Source organism: Podarcis melisellensis, assembly GCF_964234715.1.
Source record: "Podarcis melisellensis genome assembly, chromosome: 1".
NCBI classification, from domain to species: domain Eukaryota; kingdom Metazoa; phylum Chordata; class Lepidosauria; order Squamata; family Lacertidae; genus Podarcis; species Podarcis melisellensis.
Window position 1 is genome coordinate 80,475,797 of NC_138528.1, and position 21,865 is coordinate 80,497,661.

At 46.3% G+C, this 21,865-nt stretch overlaps 1 protein-coding gene across 7 annotated transcripts; it reads left to right on the plus strand.

Moving 5' to 3' along the window:
* Window positions 1-1,365: 1,365 nt before the first annotated feature.
* CABP2 (calcium binding protein 2) lies at window positions 1,366-19,124 on the plus strand. 7 transcript variants are annotated; one of them, XM_081906356.1, is made up of 7 exons: window positions 3,069-3,193; window positions 10,359-10,532; window positions 12,203-12,233; window positions 13,267-13,401; window positions 14,477-14,586; window positions 15,782-15,929; window positions 17,713-19,124. In XM_081906356.1, exons 2-7 carry the CDS (start codon window positions 10,416-10,418, stop codon window positions 17,736-17,738), a joined length of 567 nt encoding a protein of 188 aa, XP_081762482.1. In that variant the 5' UTR covers window positions 3,069-3,193; window positions 10,359-10,415; the 3' UTR covers window positions 17,739-19,124. The 7 variants fall into 7 exon arrangements, with proteins under 7 accessions (XP_081762477.1, XP_081762482.1, XP_081762483.1 ...); XM_081906357.1 differs by lacking the exon at window positions 3,069-3,193 and adding an exon at window positions 4,956-4,975; XM_081906355.1 differs by lacking the exon at window positions 3,069-3,193 and adding an exon at window positions 7,232-7,326.
* Window positions 19,125-21,865: the final 2,741 nt, after the last annotated feature.

Genomic DNA, 21,865 nt, shown 5'->3' on the forward strand with positions numbered 1-21,865 from the left:
GAGCAGCACACAGAAACACCATTTTACCTTCCTGCTGGAGCGGTACCTATTTATCTACTTGCACTTTGACATGCTTTCGAACTGCTAGGTGGGCAGGAGCAGGGACCGAGCAATACCCCGTCGCGGGGATTCGAACTGCTCACCTTCTGATCAGCAAGTCCTAGGCTCTGTGGTTTAACCCACAGCGCCACCCGCATCCCTGTAGAGCCAACAGAGGCACCCATTAAACATCAGTTAACATATTTCACCCCAGGGCAACAAGGTTCTAATATGTTAAACTGTGGGGATATTCCTCTTCCCATACTGCCAGACATGCTGTGCAGATTTTGGGGGGATGTTTTGTACATGTGAAGAGGAGAGCTCATGGGACAGAGGTCTTGGTCCTTAGACCAGATAGAGAGATCTTTTTATGGGTCAAGCGTTGGGCGCAGCAACTCTGTGGCTTGTTTCCTCAATGAATAATTCTCCTTGCTTCCACTGATGTGAGCTGGGGAGTGTAAAGACTGAGCCCAGGAGCCTTGGCATTGTCTGCGCTAGCTAGGTGGGGTCTAGTTACCATTGCCACTGGAATCTCGCCAGCTTTGCATTGAATAAACCATGAGTTGTCTGCGCAACAGCCCCAGTTGCAGCGCTGCCAGGAATCGCATCTCTGCCATCCGGAGGGTCGGCGAGGTGCCAAGGACCACAGGTGGGGTCCGACTTAATTGACTTAGCCACAGAGGCTCCTGCTTAGAAATGGGAGGGCTGTTGAGGATGTGTCAGGGAACAGGCCGTCACAGAGTGGGAGGGCGAAAGGAAAACACCACAGGACTTGATGAGGAGAGAGCGGGGCACAAGGAAGGCACTTGTAAATGTCAAAATAAAACGAGATGCTATAGATGTCGGGCCACAGAAGAAGGAAGGCCATTATTTTCTGAGGTGCATTGTTTCAAAACAGGCCACTGGACAAAGGAGAGCTGGGAGATGTGGGACAGAAATATTCTTTACTCCTGCCTCATTTCCCTACAGCCCTCCTTTCTAGCCCAGGGGCACACACACAGGTGATGCCATAGAACCTGTGCTCAATCTGTGTTCTGCGGCCTTTGATGCCTCTTGAGTTTCCTGCTCTAGGGGGGTTGTTTTACCTTGTTTGCAACATTAGTGGAAAGCAGAACCAGGCCGGGTCGTGTGTCTGACCTGATAAGCTCAGATTCCCTCTGCATCCTCCTGCTTCAATCTCGCTCTCCCTGCAGTAATGAGAAGATGACTTGATTAGGTTTGGATGGAGAGTGGGGGAAAGAGCTGTGGCAGGAGCAGGTGCCCCCCTCCCTCCCTCCCATGCCAGCCCAGGGACCTGGGGAGCACAAGTGTTGATCCCTTAAGCGGATTTGCCCAGGGAAGATCTCTGAGGCGGAGAGCAAAGAGGAAAGGTGCCTCAAGGAGTGAGGAGATAAGGAAGGAGCAGGAGGTCAAGAGGAGGGAAAGAGGAAGGAGCTTCAGGGGGAGGAAGATGCTGGAGGGAGGAATGTAGAACGGGAGCCAGGCAGGTATTGAAAGTGGGGGGCAGGTGGGGTACTTGTTACTTCAGAGAAAGATCCCTAGAAATATGGCAGGCAGCTAAGAGAGGCAAGCACCCATGTGAAGGAGCACATGGCTAAGTGTGGCAGCAACACAGAATAGTGCGGCAACCAGCAAGAGACAGCGAAACAGATGCATGGCTCCAGGGAGGAGAGTTTAGGCAGACCCAAGAGTGCAGTAGAGAAGGTATGTGAGGGTAGGAGCCAGAGAGACAGATCAAGGTAGTGTGGAGAGGAGCTAGGCCTTACCAGAGAGACCTCAGAGACTGTCTGCAGGAGGAAGGGATAGAGAAAGGGGCCCAGCTCTTCCCCGGCTCTCAACATGTTCTTTTTTCTCCGGGAGACCCAACGGCAGAGCAGCGAGACACCGGCACTGAGAGCATCTCGGGCTCTTTCGCAAAGCGGTTCTCACCGACGCTCCAAGAGTGCGCGGACCCGCAGGACAGGCAGTCAGGCCCGGGAAGGAGACAAGCGGCTCATGGAGCCAGCCAGGTCCAGGAGCACTTCGGAGGCAACCACCGCTGCTGCCGCCTCTGTGACCCTCTATGGCACCCAACACCACCGACTGGAGGATGGAGCAAGCTTGATCAGAACGGTCGATCCCAAAGACCAGCTGTTGCCAGGGGTGACGGGAAGGGCCAGCTCAGCTCACGTGGAAGATGAATGCCCAAGCCTCTGGGCGATGGAGCCCATCCTCACCTCTGTATTTGGGCAGGTAACTGGGCCAAGGGAGGCAGGGAGGGGACAGAGAGGGCAAATGGTGAGGGGACTGAAAATGGAGGGTTCTGTGAAGCTGAGGTTCCCCAGCAAGTCATGGGCTTTTGTCACATCCCAGGAGGATCTCACCTTCTCTTCCTGCAGAAAAAAAGCCTAATCCTCTGTCCCCCCCCCCATCTCAAACATATGATGGGGGATCAACGCTTTCACCTTAAAACATGATATGTCCCAGACTGAAGAAAGAGCTAGTGAGAAGGGAGACCTCCAACATCTTGAGTCCCCAAACCGGGACATGCGTCTTTCCGCCCATACTCCCACACAAGTTACTTGACCCATGCAAAATTATGGAGCCCAAAATATATGGGGGGTTTTCGGGGCATTGATCACATGGTGCCCCAAAACTAATCTTTTAGGGTGCCACACAAAATCATGGCCCCGAATAAAGCACTTTTTTGAGAGGAGCACTTTTTCGGGACACAAAATTGCACAACATCATAGCATTCAAAATGTCTGCCATGCTCTTACAGTGAGAAAACAGGATGTGGCTTTTTATCATAGTTATTGATATGCAAGGTTACAGAGATAAGGTGTGTAAATACTCTCCAAGGAGTTCACTTGCAGCTGACGAGAATACAGGAAATGGCACCATCACATCTCCAGGCCCTGCTGCCTTAATGGAGCCTCATGAGCTGGATCGAGCTGTGTTCTTGGACAACACAGTCCCGAAATGGTGGGTTGAGTTGCCCCCATTGACAAGTTGTATAATATAATTACTTTTAAAGTGGCCAGCGCCCTAGTGAGGTGATGCAGGAGGAAGTGATACTTGGCTTTCGGTGCTGAGTAGAGACCAGGGAGGAGTCTCCAGTGGTGGTGCTGGAAGCAGAGGAAGGCTGGATCAGCACCATCCATTTGTCCAGCTGGTAAGTGGTTGCTGGGCTGTGTGCAGGCTCTTGCACAGCGTACCAATACTGGCAGGTCAGCAACAGTGCCCCAGGTGTTGATTCAGGCTGGTCCTGTCTCTGACACTGCCTCTTGATGTCCTCCCATAAGAATGTGGGGGCCCTTCCCTACTGGTGTTACTCAGGAGTAGTAGCAGCAGTACAGGAAACACCCTATTAGCGCATGTTCAGCACCATTTTCGGCCTCAGAGGGGGGCAGAACATGGATGGAGTGGGACAGCGGCAGAAGGGAAGGCATGGCATGATGGTGCCGATGTGCATGGTGTGTTGGCACGCAACTCCTACACAAACAGGGAGTTGTCTATACTTGGCCACCCAAACGAGGGAGGCCAGTGTACTTTTAAAAAGTATGTAAAGGAGTCCTCTCAAGGGCTGTCAGGTCTGAATTTTGGCTTCATGATACAGAATCATAAGAATGAAGAGTGTGCAGGAGCCCTGAAGCTGTCCATCAACAGTTCAGGCAACTTCCCTACTATGGTGAGATGTACAGTATTAATTGGTGCCTGGCTGTGTTTCACTCAGAGTAGATACTCTAGGACTCTTGAGGGGCATGGCCTGGGGATATGGGGTCTGGTGCGCATTAAGTCCTGAGGGCCACATAGGCACTGTGAAATTATCACCTTGTATATTTGATGGGAGGGGGACGCGGGTGGCACTGTGGGTAAAACCTCAGCGCCTAGGACTTGCTGATTGCATGGTCGGTGGTTCGAATCCCCGCGGCGGGATGTGCTCCCGTCCTTTGGTCCCAGCGCCTGCCAACCTAGCAGTTCGAAAGCACCCTCGGGTGCAAGTAGATAAATAGGGACCGCTTACCAGCGGGAAGGTAAATGGCGTTCCGTATGCTACGCTGGCTCGCCAGATGCAGCTTGTCACGCTGGCCATGTGACCCGGAAGTGTCTGCGGACAGCGCTGGCTCCCGGCCTCTAGAGTGAGATGAGCGCACAACCCTAGAGTCTGGCAAGACTGGCCCGTACGGGCAGGGGTACCTTTACCTTTACCTTTTATATTTGATGGGACAAAAGAAGAGTGCTAAGAATGTGAATTCAATACAGTTAAAGTGATAGTTTGCAGAAGTTGAGATTTGTTGTTTAAAACCTTGATATTTGACCTTCACCTTGGAAATGTGCGTCAGAATACTTGGCAGTCTCTTCACTTACATATAAAAAGTCATAAGACGATCTTCACTAACCTGGTGCTCTCCAGCTGTTCTGGACTATAACTCCCATCAGTCCCAGCCAGCAGTGTGACTCATTTCTTTTATCCTATAAATCTGCAAAACCTGTTTGACTAGTAAAAAGGCAGGGCAGGAAAAAGTGATTGTAAATGCTTTGTACAATGACTTGCTTTATCACACCACCATTGCCAACTCTAAAATCTGTAGCCCATGAGCTGTGAAACACTTCAGATGGATCTAGCCTTATTTTATATCCTGCAGTTGCTTAAGGAAGTTGCTATCTTTCTTTTAAGGGGGTGGACAGGGGGAGATTTTCAAGAAAAAAAGTAGTTAGGTCAATCTCACTTAATCCAGTTTTAACATGAACTGTTAAGATTCAGATACCGGTACATTTTCACAAATGATATAAGGGTTGTGTTTTCACTTCCCAAATAAGAGTCCTGAAGATCAGAACTAGCCTCTGAACGAAAATTTCCAATTTCCCTTCTGCATGGGGGGGGGGAGCAACATCTGCAAGTAATGCATTAGGGATGAAGAGGAGTTCTTAACGTCACTCATGAAAACGCACTGTGAGTCTATAAATAATACAGTGGATTCTGCTAACTGGTTCACATCTTGTGGCCAACCAGTAAGTCTGACTGACAATTGGTAATGCACACTTCCCCTAGCCCTAGCCCTATCCCCGCCCCACCCTGCCCCCACCACACCATCTCGCTCGCCCAATAATGTGGCTGGGTCTCTCAGCATCAGAGCTCAGTGGACGCAGCCACTCCCTGGAACAAAGATTTGAAAATCTCGTTGATTGTCACGGGAGATTATGGCCTCACTGCTCTGAGGGGAGGGGGCATGTTGATGGGCAGCCATCCTTTTCAACCGCTTATAGACAGCATCTGAGTGGGGCTTTTGGATGTGAGTCAGGAAGGACAAGGCGGGACTGGCCCTCTCCTTCCTGGGCCACTGTGGAGTTAAAATGCTTTAAAGAAGAGCTGCTTGCCTGCTCCCTGCTCTCTCTGCTTTAGCACCATCTATGATTGAGTTGCATATAATCCTGAGGATTATGGCTGTGGCCCACGCCCTCCCTCCCTCCACCCCCCTCTGTTCACTTTCCCTTAATATTCTGGATATATTCAACAATAAAAACCCTGAAAATCCCCAAAGCGTCTAAACCTCCCAGGAAGAGAATCACTTGTTACTATAAAAATATATATATCTGCCATCGGCGCCAGCTGCCTCCAGCCCCATACTGTGCTCTGTGGGATGGGGGGGACTTAGCAGCCATGGGCAACTGCACCAAAACACCGGGCAGGCGGCTCTCCAAGGTAGGGGGAGAGGACGGAGGGGGGGTGCCCCTTTTCATCCTTACATCTTCATGCCTTTGTGTTGGAATTCCTGTGTGTGGCTTGTTCTCTGCATGTCTGTCTGTCTACTTTCCTCGCTTCCCAGAGTGTGTGCATGGATTCCTGTCAGTGGTTGAAGCCCCATGGCTGAGGTCAGTTATCTGAGGGAACATGGCGAGAATGCTAGGCCCCTGTGGTACCACTCCAGATGGGGGGCTGTGGCATCATCTCTGATTCCTACGAAGGCCAGGTTCCAATGCTCCAGGTTATTAGAATGAAGGCAGGTGTGTTCTTCAGAATAGTGTCTGCAGAAGGCTTCAGTGACCCCCTTTTCTCCATCTACTTGGTCCCCTTTTCTCTTGTCTACTTAGTCTTTCTTAGGCCAGCATCTAGATCCTCTTTGCTTTTCTTGCATCTAAGCGAACAATAACAACCTCAAACTCCTAGATTTCATTCAATGCTTCCTTCTTCTCTTGGTATATCATACAAGGCCTGTTTGTGGATTGTGTCAATGAAGATTCAACCAGGTGAGCCTCAGTATGCTCCTGATATAATAGAAGTTCTATGGGTTTTGGGTGTCACAATGTATGGTATCTCTCATATTCTTGCATGTCATTGTATGGTATGTATTGCCACCAGTGCCTGAGCATAGAAGGCACATGACCAGTGGCAGATTTATGGTCTGGGGGACCTTTGGGAGGAGCCCCAGTTCATTCACTTAAACAAATGGGACCATGTCGGAAAATATGAAGGAGCTAAATAATGAGTTAATTCATTGCATGGATTATCCTTCCCCCCTCCCTTTTGCTATTGTTACAGATCTGGGGTAACAGAGTTTGAGGATGCAAGGGCACCCATAACTGCTAGAGTTAGTGAATGCTAGAATTCAATAAAGTGTTATAATTTAGATAATATTTAGCATATTGAAGGAAAGATGCCAGGTCAGTAGAAAAATACAGGCTAAGCTCCTTTTCCAGGCTAGGGGCTCACCTGGGATAGAAGCTGTTAAGCATGACAAAATGTGTTGGTGGCCCATCACAATAAAATCCTTTGGTCTCTTCCAATGGAGGTTGCCACTGTTACACTGAGCAATGAAGATGATGGAGGTCACAGGAAAATGGTCACCTTTTAAGACTAGGCTTGGAATAGCAGGTAGAAAGGGGACAAGCAGACAGAAGGGGAGACGTTTCTTGGCAAGGGTTTTTTTTATGGGAAGGAGAAGCAGGAAGGGGAGAACTCCATGTGGCGCTGGCTGAAAGATGCTGCACTGAAAGGCCAGGGGCGTAGCGTGGTGCATTTTCCTGGGGTGGGGCACACTGCTCACACCACCCTCCCCAAGTCAGCCCTGTGCCACTTTGCAAGGCTGGGATCATTCCAGCCTCACAAAGCGGCTTGGGGCTGGAGGGCTGCTTTTGCCCTCCATGTCCTGCCCCTCCCCCGGCACTCACATGCATGCTCCACCACTTCCAGGAGCCATGACTGGGTGCTACTTTAAACCCAAGCTCACTGTAGCTATGAGAAGGGCAATGAGGGACACTCTTGGGGTATAATGTTCTGCCTCCCCTCTATTGAAGGCTTCAGGTGTAAATATGTGTAAAATGAACCTGCCACTTCCCTCCTCCTCATGGCCGTCACTGCCAAAAAGGCAGAATTGGTGTGAGGTGTGTGGTGACAGCAGAGCAAGACAGTTGTTGGGAGCTGCCCTAGTCTGTCCTTGGCATGAGCCCCATGGAGATACAGTGGTACCTCGGGTTACATACACCTCGGGTTACAAACACTTCAGGTTACAGACTTCGCTAACCCGGAAGTAGTACCTCAGGTTAAGAACTTTACCTCAGGATGAGAACAGAAATCGTGCGGCAGCAGCTGGAGGCCCCATTAGCTAAAGTGGTGCTTCAGGTTAAGAATGGTTTCAGGTTAAGAAGGGACCTCCGGAACGAATTAAGTTCGTAACCAGAGGTACCACTGTATCCTGGTGGGATTAGTCAGATGAGGAGGAAGAGTGGGAAGAAATCAGAGAACTGGAGGACAGCAGCCCACAGAAGGGGCCCAGCAAGCTGGGAGGCAGTGGTTAAGATCTGTGAGAGATCTCCAACCCTGCAAATGCTAGGAAGCAGTTTGCCCCCATTTTTTTATATATCAATATTATTGAATTTAACACTCTCTCTCTCTCTCTCTCTCTCTCTCACACACACACACACACACAGAGAGAGAGAGAGAGAGAGAGAGAGAGAGAGAGAGAATACCACAGTAATAGCCACATTACCACAGTATAACCACATGAGGGACCCATCAACTATACCATCCAACCATATGGGTGAGGAGAATGTTACTATACATAAGGTCCTCTTTTCCAGGGGCTGTGTGTTCAGTCCCCCCTAGTGAATTAGCACTGGGTAGAGGTTCATCTGTATTTAATCAGAGTTAAGGGATATTAGCACTGCAAAGCTACATCAGTTTTATTCAGCTGTCATGACTTGTCCCAAATAATGAGTTTAGTGAAATGCTGTGAATTCTGGCAAAGATCTCTGCGTAAAACTGCAGTTCCCTGGGAGTCTTTAGGGAGGGAAAAGGACTATTTAATAAAATGTAAGTCTGTGGCGCAGATGTGTATGGAAAGGCAGAGAGGGACTGCCAAGAAACTTAGGAATTGTGCTAGTGCATGTTTCTTGTTGTTAGAGCATATGTGTCATTGCTTTGTGTGTTAGTGTGTGTGTGTGTGTGTGTGTGTGTGAGAGAGAGAGAGAGAGAGAGAGAGAGAGCAAGAGAGCTAATTGTGGCATCTCTCTCTGTATAGTATGTGGAGACAGGTATTTGAATCCTCCTAGGGAAAATACCTGTCTCCACATCCTATACAGAGAGAAATTCAAATGACTCACAGGCCATCTCATGGGGGGGGGGAGCCCTGGGCATTCCCTTCTTCACTGTCCTGGCAGTGGTAGATTTAGCGTAGCACAACTGGTTCCCCTGCACAGGGGGCGGGGGCGGCGGCGGCGGGGGGGGGGCAAGGGTCCCCTTCCAACCTTCCCAAAGCCTAGTAAGTGCTAGGCTTTGGGAAGGAGGCATGAGAGCTCTGAGAGGGTCTTAGAGTCCTCCAATCTCCTTCTCAAAGCCGAGTTAGCATTTGCACAGCTATGGGAAGGAGTCAGGAAGACTCTAGGACCCTGCCAGATCCCTGTGCCTCCTTCGCAGCCTGGCACCTCCCTTACCTGGTTTTGGGAAGGAGACTTGGGGCTTTGAGGGCGTCAAATTTTGGCCCCACACAGGGCACCATATTACCATAATGCCTGTGAATTTCCTGTAGCTTTCCCTTTAAGACATGCCAACAGCTGTCCTGGGGGCAGAGCCAATGGAAGGCAAGTTGTTGCCAACTTTCTTAAGCCTTCTGATAATTCTTGTTCTTTGTTGCTAGGCTGGCCTGCAGGATCAAGTTTCAGCTTATTAGCAAGACAAGACACAGATCCTTATGAATTTTTATGGTTTTTACATAGGATTACAACAAAACCACAAAAAATCCCAGAACACATATTTGAATATAGAGACGTTACCTATGATTTGATGGCTGTTTTTTGGGGAACTCTTGCAACAACTATCATCATCATCATCATTATTATTATTATTATTATTATTATTATTATTATTATTATTATTACCCCGCCTATCTGGCATGGTTTCCCCAGCCACTCTGGGTGGCTTCCAACAGAATATTAAAATACAATTAGTCTGTCAAACATTAAAAGCTTCCCTAAACAGGACTGCCTTCAGATGTCTTCTAAAAGTCTGGTAGTTGTTTTTCTCTTTGACATCTGGTGGGAGGGCATTCCACAGGGTGCCACTACCGAGAAGGTTGTGCCTTGTATCCATAAGGATTGCCCTGGAAGACACTGTATCTGTGATCTTTATGAGGTGGTCAATGAGGATAGAGGGGTTCAATGATTTGGGGATGGTTTTGCAGAAGAGGGGGAACTCATATTGAAATCACACAGTTTTAAGAGGCTCCATTTTGTCAGATCTAATGTGTATTCATTTGAACATACATTCTTCCACCCTATAGTTGCTCTCTTTCCCTTTTCCAAATTCCTTCCCTTTCTCTGCTATGTTATTGGTTGCTTTACTTTCTGCCCATCTGCTCAGGTGCCAACCCAAACTTTGAAAAGCTCTTTGAACTGAGAGAGGAAGCAAGAGGGAGTGTCGCTATTTCAACTTCCTCCTTCAGCTTCATGAACTTTTCAGTGAGAAAAATGGTAATTATCCTCACCATCTCAGGACAAACAGGGCAGTGGGGGCGGGGAGCTCAAAGGCTTTGTGGCCACCAGGTTGGGGACCCCAGCATTGTGGAGATGGAGGTCTGTCTAATTGTGGCAATTGCCCAATAAGCAGAGATGCTGAGGCATTGAGATAAATTTAAGGATGAGAAAAGTGGGTTTCTTTTAGGGGGAAATTGTGTTATTTCTCTAGCATATGTCTTGTTTCCCCCTTTGTTGCTCCCCTTCCCATACTCTCCATTACCAGATACCCTGCTTCCCTAAAGCCTGGGCCTTAAACACCCAGGTGCTGACAGAGGGGGAAATCGGGGTCTCTAACTGTACTTAGCTAATTGCAAGCTATGCTACAGGAGAATAAGCAGCCCTCCTCCGAGGCTCCTGGCTCCCCTGCCTCTACCAGCAACGACATGGACGAAGGGGCTGACGGCACGCAGTATCCACCATTGCAGAATTACTCGGTCCTGCATGGCTTGGTGGGGCCAGCCTGCATCTTCTTGCGCCAGAGCATCGCCATCACGCAAATCGTATGTATTGCACATCTACTGCTGCACCATTTATACTGAACGTGAGAGTGTAGCTGCCCCTTCTTTGTTTGCATGGACTGCCCTGCTCCTCAAACCTTCAGTATGCCCCTGTGCTGGAACATAGCTTGGGCCTGTTATTGTTGCTATTTATTAAATTTGTGTACCACCCTATACTTGTAGATCTCAGGGCGGCTCACAACATAAAATTACAATATAAAAAACAGAAAACAAATAATAAAAGCAAAAACAAAGACAAACCAATAATGAAATCTTACTCTTTCCTCCCTGCGGAGTAATCTTCACTAAGGAATAAACACAGATAAGGTGGCATAAGAAATCAAACATAAGTGTTATATTTTGCTACAGGTATATAAATTGGGAGGTTGATGTGTGCCACCGCTGTTCAATCCATGGACTTATGGAAGAGAAATCGTTCATGCCATGATCTAAAACCATGCAGATTGTGTTTTGCAGTATATAAACTAATTCCTACATGGAAATAGGCTAGTGAAAGGGTGCCTTCACTGAGTCCATGTTGCACAGGTTAACAGCCAGGCAATGAGGCAATGTTGGTGATGATCAGCACCTTTGTTTACGGCTTTAAATGGTGCGAAGCTCTTCACAAACATCTTATTGCAATCCTTACCCTGTAAGGTGGGATAGTATTAAATACCTATATATTACAGATATGTGGGAAGGGGGGCAGGCTGTGGTTGACAGCACAAGCGATTTCCTTAAGGTCTTCTAGTGAGTTCATGGAAAAGCCATGGCAAAGGCCTTCCTAAAACAGGGGGCATTCAGATGCCCTTTCTTTGGTGCATCCATGATTATTTGTGCTCATTATGCTATTGGGGCCGTCAAGTACATTCCTGCTTTCAATACTGTTTGCTCCTGGGAAGGTTTCACTTCCATTCAGTGTATGTCCCATAACATCCTTCTGCAACCACACAACTTTTTTATACCACAAATATTCTGACTTACCAGTATTTCTGCCTTGCTTTTGTTGTGCTGTAGCCTTTCTTGACAGTAACAGTGTGAGAGCATTGGAGCAACATTGCAGAACAAACTAAAGCAGAACTATATAATTAATGCACTTTTATTGTGGCAAGAATATGTTGCAAAATACACCCATATAGAACACTTGCCTGAGGGGGCTGTTAATAATCTCTTAGCCACTGAAACGCACCAGCCTTTGGGCTGCATTACACAAACACCAAGCCTAGGGAACTATCACTGGAAGAACAACACTTGCCCCTATTGCCTTTCTGCAGGGAGCCAGAAGGGCTTTCCTCCAGGGAATTTGTAGCCACAGTATTCTGACACAATATTTGCATGGAATCCAACAGTGATGCAGCATGACTTGGTGGGAAGCACCTTTAAGCATAGTGGGACTTATTTTGAAGTAAGCACGCACAGAATTAGGCCGCATGGAGTAACAGCTTTTTTTCTGTTCATGGAGTGGGCAAGGAAGACTTCCTTAACCTGGGACAGCTTCTGACTAAAAGATCAGTAGGTTGGATGTGGGCAGGCAAAGTAGATAGATAGATAGATAGATAGATAGATAGATAGATAGATAGATAGATAGATGATAGATAGATAGATGATAGATAGATAGATAGATGATAGATAGATATCTGTCTTGTCAACCTCTACTCTCTTTCTTTCCCCAGGACAGAGAGCTGCGACCAGAGGAGATCGAAGGTAAAAAGAAAATTGATGCTCAACATTACCTCTTAAGGTAGGGTTAGCCAACATGGTGTCCTCCAGATGTTCCTGGCCTACAACACCCATCATCCCTGATAATTGGCCATGCTGGCTGGTGCTGATGGGATGTGTAGTCCAAGAACATCCGGAGGTCACTGCGTTGCATAACCCTGTCCTTGGGGAACCTCATGGATCCTGCCTTGCCCATTAGTCATTAGTCCAACCAACCAGAAGTCTACTGCATCTGCTATGCTTCACTCAGCTTCTTTGGTTTCGCTTAATGCTCTGCCTTGTTGCTTTGTCAACTTGCCTCTGGCTTCCTTATGCTTTGCTCCCATGTCTAGATGTATGCTTTGCTTTCCCCCTTCGCCTCTCCTGGGCCCACCACCCCATCTAGAGGGAAGCTATCAGATAGCCAGTTCAGTTATGGACTCATCCCTCATACGAAAGTTCTGATTGGACTAGCATTGAAAATCCCTCTAGTGGCATTCCTGTTGTTGTTGTTCATATGCCACTATCTGACTGGGTTGTCCCAGCCCCTCTGGGCAGCTTCCAACAAATTAAAACATCAAACACAATAGAACATCAAACTTTAAAAACTTCCCTATACTGGGCTGTGTTCAGATGTCTTCTAAAAGTCAGATAGTTGTTTATTTCTTTGACATCTGATGGGAGGGCCTTCCACAGGGTGGGCACGACTGCCAAGAAGGCCCTCTGCCTGGTTCCCTGTAACCTCACTCCTCGCAGTGAGGAAACCGCCAGAAGGCCCCCAATGCTGGATCTCAGTATCCAGGCTGGACAATGGGGGTGGAGACGCTCCTTCAGGTATACCAGGCCAAGGCCATATGTTTCTGGAGCTGAACTCCAAAAGTGAGGAAGGGCTGTTGGTGAAACATAGCAGCTCCTTCATTGTGTAGCAAATCAGATGCTAGAACTCCACCACTTCCTTCTCGTTTACTTGGTGTTTGCAAGACACAGATGCATTACCTGCTTTCCAGGGGGATTCTTATTGCTTCCCTTCTCTTTCTAGAGCTGAAGGAGGCCTTCCGAGAGTTTGACAAGGACCATGATGGCTACATCAGCTACAAAGACCTGGGGGAATGTATGCGAACCATGGGCTACATGCCCACTGAGATGGAGCTCATTGAATTGTCTCAGCAGATCAGTATGTGCCTAGCATTACTGAGTTAAATACTACAGTATAATGTTTCAGGGGGAAGAAATGGATTTTCACAGTTGCTGGATCAAGTTGGGCATTCAAGCAAAATGACCACACACAAAAAGGGGGAGGGGAGGATGCAAACACTTCTTGGATATCTCTCCTAAGAGTAGAAGTAGGGAACCTGCAGCCCTGCAGATGTTGTTGGAGTCCAGATCCCATTAGCTGCAGCCAGCATGGCCATTGATCTGTGATGCTAGAAGTTATAATCCAGCAATAGCTGGATGGCCATGAGTTCCCCACAGAAATGTCAGAGGGGATGAGGGGGCAGCACTAGACTGTGGCCTAACAATAAATTGTATTTAAGCATCTGTATAGGGTGTTCAAAGCATTTCGCATGTTCTTGTCTCAGTAATCCTTACGACCACCCTGTAAGGTAAGAGATGTTTATTACTGGAGATGCCTGGTTTGATCGATCAGTTACTTTGCATGTACAGTAGTACCTTGGGTTAAGTACTTAATTCATTCTGGAGGTCTGTTCTTAACCTGAAACTGTTCTTAACCTGAAGCACCACTTTAGCTAATGGGGCCTCCTGCTGCTGCTGCCGCGCCGCCGGAGCACAATTTCCGTCCTCATCCTGAAGCAAAGTTCTTAACCCGAGGTACTATTTCTGGGTTAGCAGAGTCTGTAACCTGAAGCATATGTAACCTGAAGCATATGTAACCCAAGGTACCACTGTATAATAAACTCAGTTTGGCAGGAGCAGCACCTAATTACCAAGTGCAAAATGGTGGTGTGAATCAGCTGATGCAAGGACATGTCATCAGCTGTGTGGCTTTTCTGAAAGGACTCAAGAGTTTGCATTCATGGGAGCCTATTCACTCTCCTGGTTTGCTGCATAAGCAGATAAATTTCACACAAGAAGTGGCAACAGAGAGGGTAGGGATGGGAACGGCAGCACAAATGGGAAAATTATTCCATTATGTTGGTTGTGAATTGTCCCAGAGTATAATTATATATACTATAATATCTAACCCAGCACTGTCTGGCTCTGGCTGAAACTGTTTTCTGTATCTATAGCTGGAGGGAAGGTGGATTTTGATGACTTTGTGGAACTGATGGGCCCCAAGATGCTGGCAGAAACGGCAGACATGATTGGGGTGAAAGAACTGCGGGATGCCTTCCGAGAGGTGAGAGTCACATGACTCAACTCGAGGGACCAGAGGAGAGTAGCATCAGACAGTGGCTGGATGGTATCTTGAGGAATCTTATTTCTCATTCTGCTGTCTTCTCATATAGTGGTTCTCCCAGGCAACACAAAACACAAACGTAGGGTTACTATATTCCCAAAAGTGAAAATCCAAAGTTGGCTTTTTTTTGGTCAAAGTTTTTGAGCTTTTTTGGGGTGCTTTTTTTGGATTTTTACAGAATTTTCCCTTAAAAATTGCCATAGTTGCCATATGTCTGGGTTTCCCTGGACATGTTGCCAGTTGGGCACAAGCCCAGAATGATGCCATTTTGACAGTCTGATTCTGGGAAAACCTGGATGTATTGCAGCCCTACACAAACAGTTCTCGGCTGCTTCATTTGATTTCATCAGTGCCACTTAAAGCACTTCACTCTTGCTGTTGATGTACATGTGTGGATGTCAGTGGCAATCATGAAGGAAAGTGGATTGACACTGTCACTTCAGCCTTCCTGAAGTTTTTCTGCCACCTGAGAACAGTGCACCCACCCACCCATCATTTTGTGATTTGAACTCTTCCAGATGGGGTTGTTCAGCATTCATCCTGATTTGCTTTCACAAAGTTTAAGCTGTGGTTGGACTAGTCTTTATGGAGCATTTGTTTTGATTTCATGGAATCTGTAGAGTAGACAGGGACCCTGACGGTCATGTAGTACAACCTCCTGCAATGAAGGAATCTCAACCAGATCATACATGACCATCCAAGCTCTTCTTAAAAACCTCCAAGGAAGGAGAGTCCACCACCTCTCATGGGAGTCTGTTCCATTGTCCAACAGCTATTACCGTCAGAAAGTTCTTCCTGATGTTTAGTTGGAATCTCCTTTCTTGTAGTTTGTAAACAGGGTGATTATATAAGAATCAGCCTTCGTCCTGATTTTCTTACAGGGTGTTTACCGTACATGTCTTCCCAGTAAGCATTCATTCATCCCACACTTTTTAATGTGTTTTTCTACTACTTTCCAAACTGCAAAAAGTTTTCTTCTTTTTATTTAAAAAAGTGGTTTTGTCGTTCCAAGAGAACAATACGCTTCCATCTACTTCAGTTGCGCTCAGGGAGGTGAGAACAAGAGACTTGTGTGGATATTGTAGATGGTTAAACAAGGTGCTGGAATCAGGGTTGTTTATTTGTTTCCTTCCAGTTTGACACAAATGGCGATGGACAGATCAGCATAGCTGAGCTAAGGGAAGCCATGCGCAAACTCTTGGGACAGCAGCTGAACTACCGTGAGGTGGATGAGATACTCAAAGATGTTGATCTGAATGGGGATGGCCTTGTGGACTTTGAAGGTATCAGGAAAGTCCTTCCTTTGAGGGATAATGATGATGATTTGCTTTTTCTAACTGGGAAAGAAGTGAGGATTTAGGCTGGGAGGAGGATCTCATCCTGCTTTTGAAAACGAATGCAGGATGTAGAGTAGGGGTGGGTAACAATTTTGGCTCTTTGGGCCAAATCTGACTGCTCCCCATGGGCCAACTTTGACTGACCACCTATTGAATCACAGGATGCCATTATGACATCAAATGACTTGACAGGTGGGTTTTCCTCCCGACCTGCTAAAATCCTGTGTGCAGTAGTCCCCAAATGCCCAACAGGTTGCTGAATGTTGGAAACACTATTCTTGTCTCTTTGAGAAGCCCCAGGCATGGGGCTTTGTGAGTCCTGCCAAACCAGTTTGAAGTCTGGCTTTTAGAGGTATTGATGGTGTGAGCAAGTTGCCTGCAGGGAACTCGTATGCATCTACCTCAGCAGGCTATGACTTTGCCACCCATCAGCTGGTGCTTGAAGCTTGCTTTCCCTCGCCCATGCACTATCGCAGCCTTCTTGAAGTCTTACAGTGCACTGGCAGCCACATCTCTACCTGCCCCACACCTGACATCACTGTGGGGCAGGTGGGGATGGTTTGGGTGAAAACAGCCTTATGGGCCACATTTGAACTCCTGGGTTGGGCCCAATTTTGGCCCCTGTTCCAGAAATTCCATACCTGCTGTAGATCCTTGATGCAGGAAAGAAAAGGAAGAAAGTCAAGACTGGATTTAGGAGGAGTCACTTCTAATTTTAAGGGGATAGTTAGGAATCAGATCATAAAGATAACATTTGGAAGCCAGGGTCCTAGCTTTTATTTTAAACCAGAGGCCTATTAATATGCTAATATAGTCCATGCTCTGTATGCAGTTCCCTTCAGTTGAAGTTGCACAACTGAATGACAGAATCAGATTTTGCCTGTACTGTGATGGTGTCTTCAGTGACAGCACTCTTCCTTTTCCCATGCCCTTATGGGAGAAAGTTAATATGTTTATGATTCAGGGACATCACTACAGCAGAGTCCAAATCAATTTGCACTCTGTGAAGCAAGGAAAGTGTTGAGCAGCTTTTGCCCTTCCTCAACAGTGTTGCTTCTCACAGCTGATTTACATTTTTAAATGTTTTATTGAAAGATTTTTCTGTAAGTAACAAAAGTACATTCAGTGCCTCTGTTTTTAAATTATAGCATCCTTCATACCAATCAATTATAGTAGGTCTGAGACTTTTGCTGTTGTAGACAATGTGGGGTTGGGCGGGGAGAGAGGAGAGGGGAGAAAGCAGAGAAAAAGAAAGTTAGGAGGGGGAAGTAGGGGAGATGAGAGACATTAAACTTTCATTCTTTGCAAAATATTGTTCTGTTAAGCTCAGTGGGAATTTATTGAGCCTCAATCTGCATAGCCCTGTCCTGGTTTGTATTTCATGGTCATACTAGAGCAGCCTTCCCCAACTACGTACACTTCAGATGTTTTGCACTACATCTCTCATCCTCCCTGACCATTGGCCATGCTGGGGCTGATGGGAATTGTAGTTCAAAACATCTGGAAGGCACCAAGTTGGGGAAGGATGCTCTAAAATGTGATGGAATGTTAGAAGAGTGGGATGGGATATATGGAACTGAGCTGGATGGATAGACAGACAGACAGAGAGATGGTGGTTCCCATATGCTCTCTAGTTATCTATAAAAGAAGTCCCTTTTCTGGGTCAGCAGCTGATGGAAAATGCTTTTCTCTCCCCTCCTGATGACATATTTGGATCCCCTTCCTGCAGAGTTTGTACGGATGATGTCTCGCTGAGAGCAACCAGCAGCAGCCCCAGGCTGAAGTGCCTTATGGAGAGGAGAGACTTCAAGCTGCCGTATATCCTGATCTAACTATCAGGAGCAATGGCAGCATGCGAGAACTTCCTACACATCCTGTGTACCCTGCTTGGAGCCAAACAGCCACTCCCAAAGTCCAGAGATTTGCATCAGCTTCAGCACCTTCAATGACATCCTTGACTGGATCTCAAGACTGATACCCCATCTACTGTTTTAGAGACAGCCACGACCCCAAGCTCTCAGGCTCTGGATGTCACTGTACCTTGCCTTTACTCTGTTCTCTGTAATGCTGACCTTTCACCCCAAGCATACCTTAAAAAGGAACAATCAACCAGCAAATATCCCTTAAATATTCTGCATGCAATGGTGTGACAATATTTGAAACGCTTCACCGTCCTATTCTAAGAGGGGCTGCTTTTCTTTCCTTTCCCCCTCTCTAAATGGTGTTTGTTTTTAAAAGTACATTGTTCTCCACTGTGGCATGCTCACCCCCATCTCTGACGTCCTTTCTAAGTGCAGTGGAATAATGGCAAGGAGTTGGCTTGTGGTCCCAAACAGAACAGGGATTGTTCTGGAAACTGGATGGGCTGGCGCTCACTGCCTGCTATTAAGCCAGCCTTTGTGACTTAAAGGGATCTATGGTGCATGAATGTTCATTAGGTTTACTGGAAGTGGCAGCTGTGTGATCCAGAGGTGTTCGGCCCTCAAAAGGTCTGGGAATCTGACATGCAAAACCTTTGCCTCCCAAAACCCAGGGACTGCTTCTGTCTCTACAAACAACAAGCTGCTTTATAGATTGCCCTTCAGATGGCATATTCAGTGACCATATTTCCATCCATATTTGGGCCTGGAATCCCCATCTACTTGTGATTTTCAACCTGTTTTCTGGAGAACCCCTGGGGTTCCTTAGAAGCTTAACAGAGGCTACTCAATGAGAAAGTCAGGACGGATTTTCCAGCTTGCCCATTACTACCAACTGTCTTCTGAACTATGCAGCCTAAGGGGAGAGTTGGGTGAGCTCTAAGTGAACACCTGAGAATCCTTTGCCAAAATAAGAAGATTCAGTAGCAGACAAGTTGATGTGGGCAGAGTTGCCCGAAGTTAGAAAATCCCAGTGCTCTGTTGCTGGAAACATATTTTCACTTTCCTATTGAAAATCAAACTGTTCTGTCAATTCAAATTTTTGTTTCAGCTGAAAAGACCAGTGCATTGGAGGGAAGATGATGGCCTCAAACTTACATTCCCCTCTGTTGTGAATGTGACTCACATTGTTTATTTTTTTCTCACATATGTAATACCATACATTTAGCTGTATCCAAACACTTACTCAAGCAAGCTAAATAAAACCAGTTTTGTGCATTTGGTTCATGCATATTATCCCTATTTTTTGTAGCTTCCTGGTAGACACAAAGATTAATCTTAGCTATGATCATACAAAGACCTACTGATTTTGTCTATTTTAAACATGTTAGGGCTGTCACCAGAGTAAAGAAATCTTATCATTTGTTTTCTGTGTCACAGTTGGCATTGTCTTAGAGATATTCTGTCCTGTGTGAGGAAGAACAAGGAATGCCTGAAAGAAGTGCCTCCTGCTAGTTATTAGCAGAATGGATTCAGCTAAGTTGATGTGCACACAGAATGAGGACCACTCATGCAATGGGACCTTCCCTCTTCTCCTCCCCAATCTGCTCTGGAGTGTTGGGGGAACCCACAGAACAGGATTAGTGAGCGTGCAGGGCAAGAAGGGGGGGGGGAGAAAGACCCATTGCACAAGCAGACCTAGCTCCTCACATGTATACCCAACTTAGTGCTATGTTGAATTCCACCCTATATATGTATTTTAAATGGGGGTGGGGACCTGTTGTTGGACTCCTATTCCATGCAGCCCTAGGGGTCAGAGATTATGAGAGCTATAGTCCAACAACATCTGAAAGACCACAGGCTCCCTACCCTTGATGAAATACTTCTTTAAAATCCGCTGTTTGATAATTAGGGACACTTATTTTAAATAATTTAAAAACCTTTTATTTAGTATCTTATCGACCAATTAACTAAACAGCCTAGAAAGAAAGATAGTGTCCCAATTGTTAAATTCTACAAATGGGAAATCGGGTTCAAATGTACCTGGGAGACACATCTCCTGATCTGGAAGATCTCCTAGAAGTCCCATGTGTCTGGTGTGAAAAGTGGCTACACTGTGGTGAAGGAAATGTGTGTTGCACTTGCTCAGAGCCACCCTTAATTCATTGACCATGTTCTAGGGCAGAGCCCTGGTAATCCCTGGCTCCTTCAATTTTGGGTGTCATTAATGAGATGTACCCCCAAGTATGCAGGTATAGGATTGCAGCTTAATTGATTCTGCTGAATTATTTTTATGTTACTGTTGATTTTTTAAAAAAATGCTTGCAGTGAAATCCAGCAGTTTAGAACCAATATTGAGAAGGAACATTTGTTTATAAAGACTGCTTTCAAAAAGTATTGAGTCTTCTTTTCCCAAAGGCATTTCTTTACTGTTCTTGAAAATATGTCACATATTAGTATTGCTAGCATTTTCTTATTCCAAGATCCTGCTACTGCTACCATTTGTGGAGGCAGTGGCACACCTGCAGTTTGGGGGCCCTGAAGCTAGATGTTGCGGGGGGGGGGGGCTGCACAACTAGCAACGAGGTCTGGCTAACCAGTGTTATCTTCTTCAGTGGGGTTGTTTACAATGACCTTTACAACATCTGTGCTACTGACTCTCAAACTTTGGGATTGTTGAAATATACATAACGAAAAAACAATCAATTTGAGTCATTCAACTCAAATTGCATCTGCTAGATGCAATGTGGACTAGTCAACTCTGGGGCCCTGAAGTTTAAGCTTCAATAGTTTCATAGTAGATCTGCCCGGGGGTGTGTGTAAAAAAGAAAAGTGTTTCACCCCACACCACTTCCCCCGTCCTTGTGTCTGCAGCAACAAGCAAAGGGGAGAAAGACTTATTCTCCACTGTGAGTAACAGTGGCAGCAGGATCTTGGGATTGGCACAATCGTTGTGGGGAGGGAGCATTTTTGGGTGATCTGTGTGAAGAGAGGAATTGACAACTGGGTAAGTGTCACAGGTAGGTGGGGATGGCTGGAGGTTAGAAGACGTTGTAGGGGGATGGCTGGGAGTGGAAGGAGCTGTTGGGAGTTGAAGGGTTTGGGTGAGCTGTAAAGTGGGGGTTGGCAAGACGGTGTAAGAGGGTTGGCAGGCGACATGAGCAGAGACAGCAGACCTTAGTAAACAAATGAGATTTCAAAAAGGTGCATGGAACATTTACTGAGCCAACAAGGTGTTGAGAATCCAAACTGTGTTTCAGGGCAAGCATCCTTTCTTCCGGGGAATGCATTACATAACCAGTGAAGCTGCAGGCAAAAAACGTGCAGTTAGGCAAAACCCCTTTTGTCAAAATAGTCCATTCTCCTGACCTCATCCTGACACATGGTTAGTTTTTACTGAATCCTCTCCAAATGTTGCCAGCACCTCACAATTGGCTCAGGGCTAACATCCATTGTTCACAGTGCTCCTCCAATAGTTTTCACTATAAAAAAACAAAAATCCTGCTCTGGTACAAGCTATCAAGCCCCACCAATTTAAAGCTGTGTAGATTTAGTAGAGGCTGCTTAACCTTTGCCTTCCTCTACGCTACAGTGAATAGTTTTTCATTATCACTGCGGAACACAAATAAATCATCTTAATCCTTTCTAAATACAGCTCAAATACATTCCTGGAATATTGGCCTTTTTGCTTGCTTGTTGCATCACAACTGTCCCATTTTGGCATTCCTTTATTTAATCCCAACATTTCTTCTCCATTATGCTTAACCAAATGGAAAGGTCCACTGAAAGGTTTAATTCTAACTAGTCAGGAGCAGAGTGTACAGGACTGAAGGTTTCATAATAAAATCTCTTTATGACCTCAAACAGCACCATAATTTTACAACATCACTCTCCTTTGTTACACATAGAGAAGCACATAAAATAAAATCAAGGTCTGAGGGGAATAATGGCTATTGTTTCCATAAACTGAAATGTGTGGTAGTTATATTGTTAAGCTCTTATTTTCAGCAAATGATTAGTACC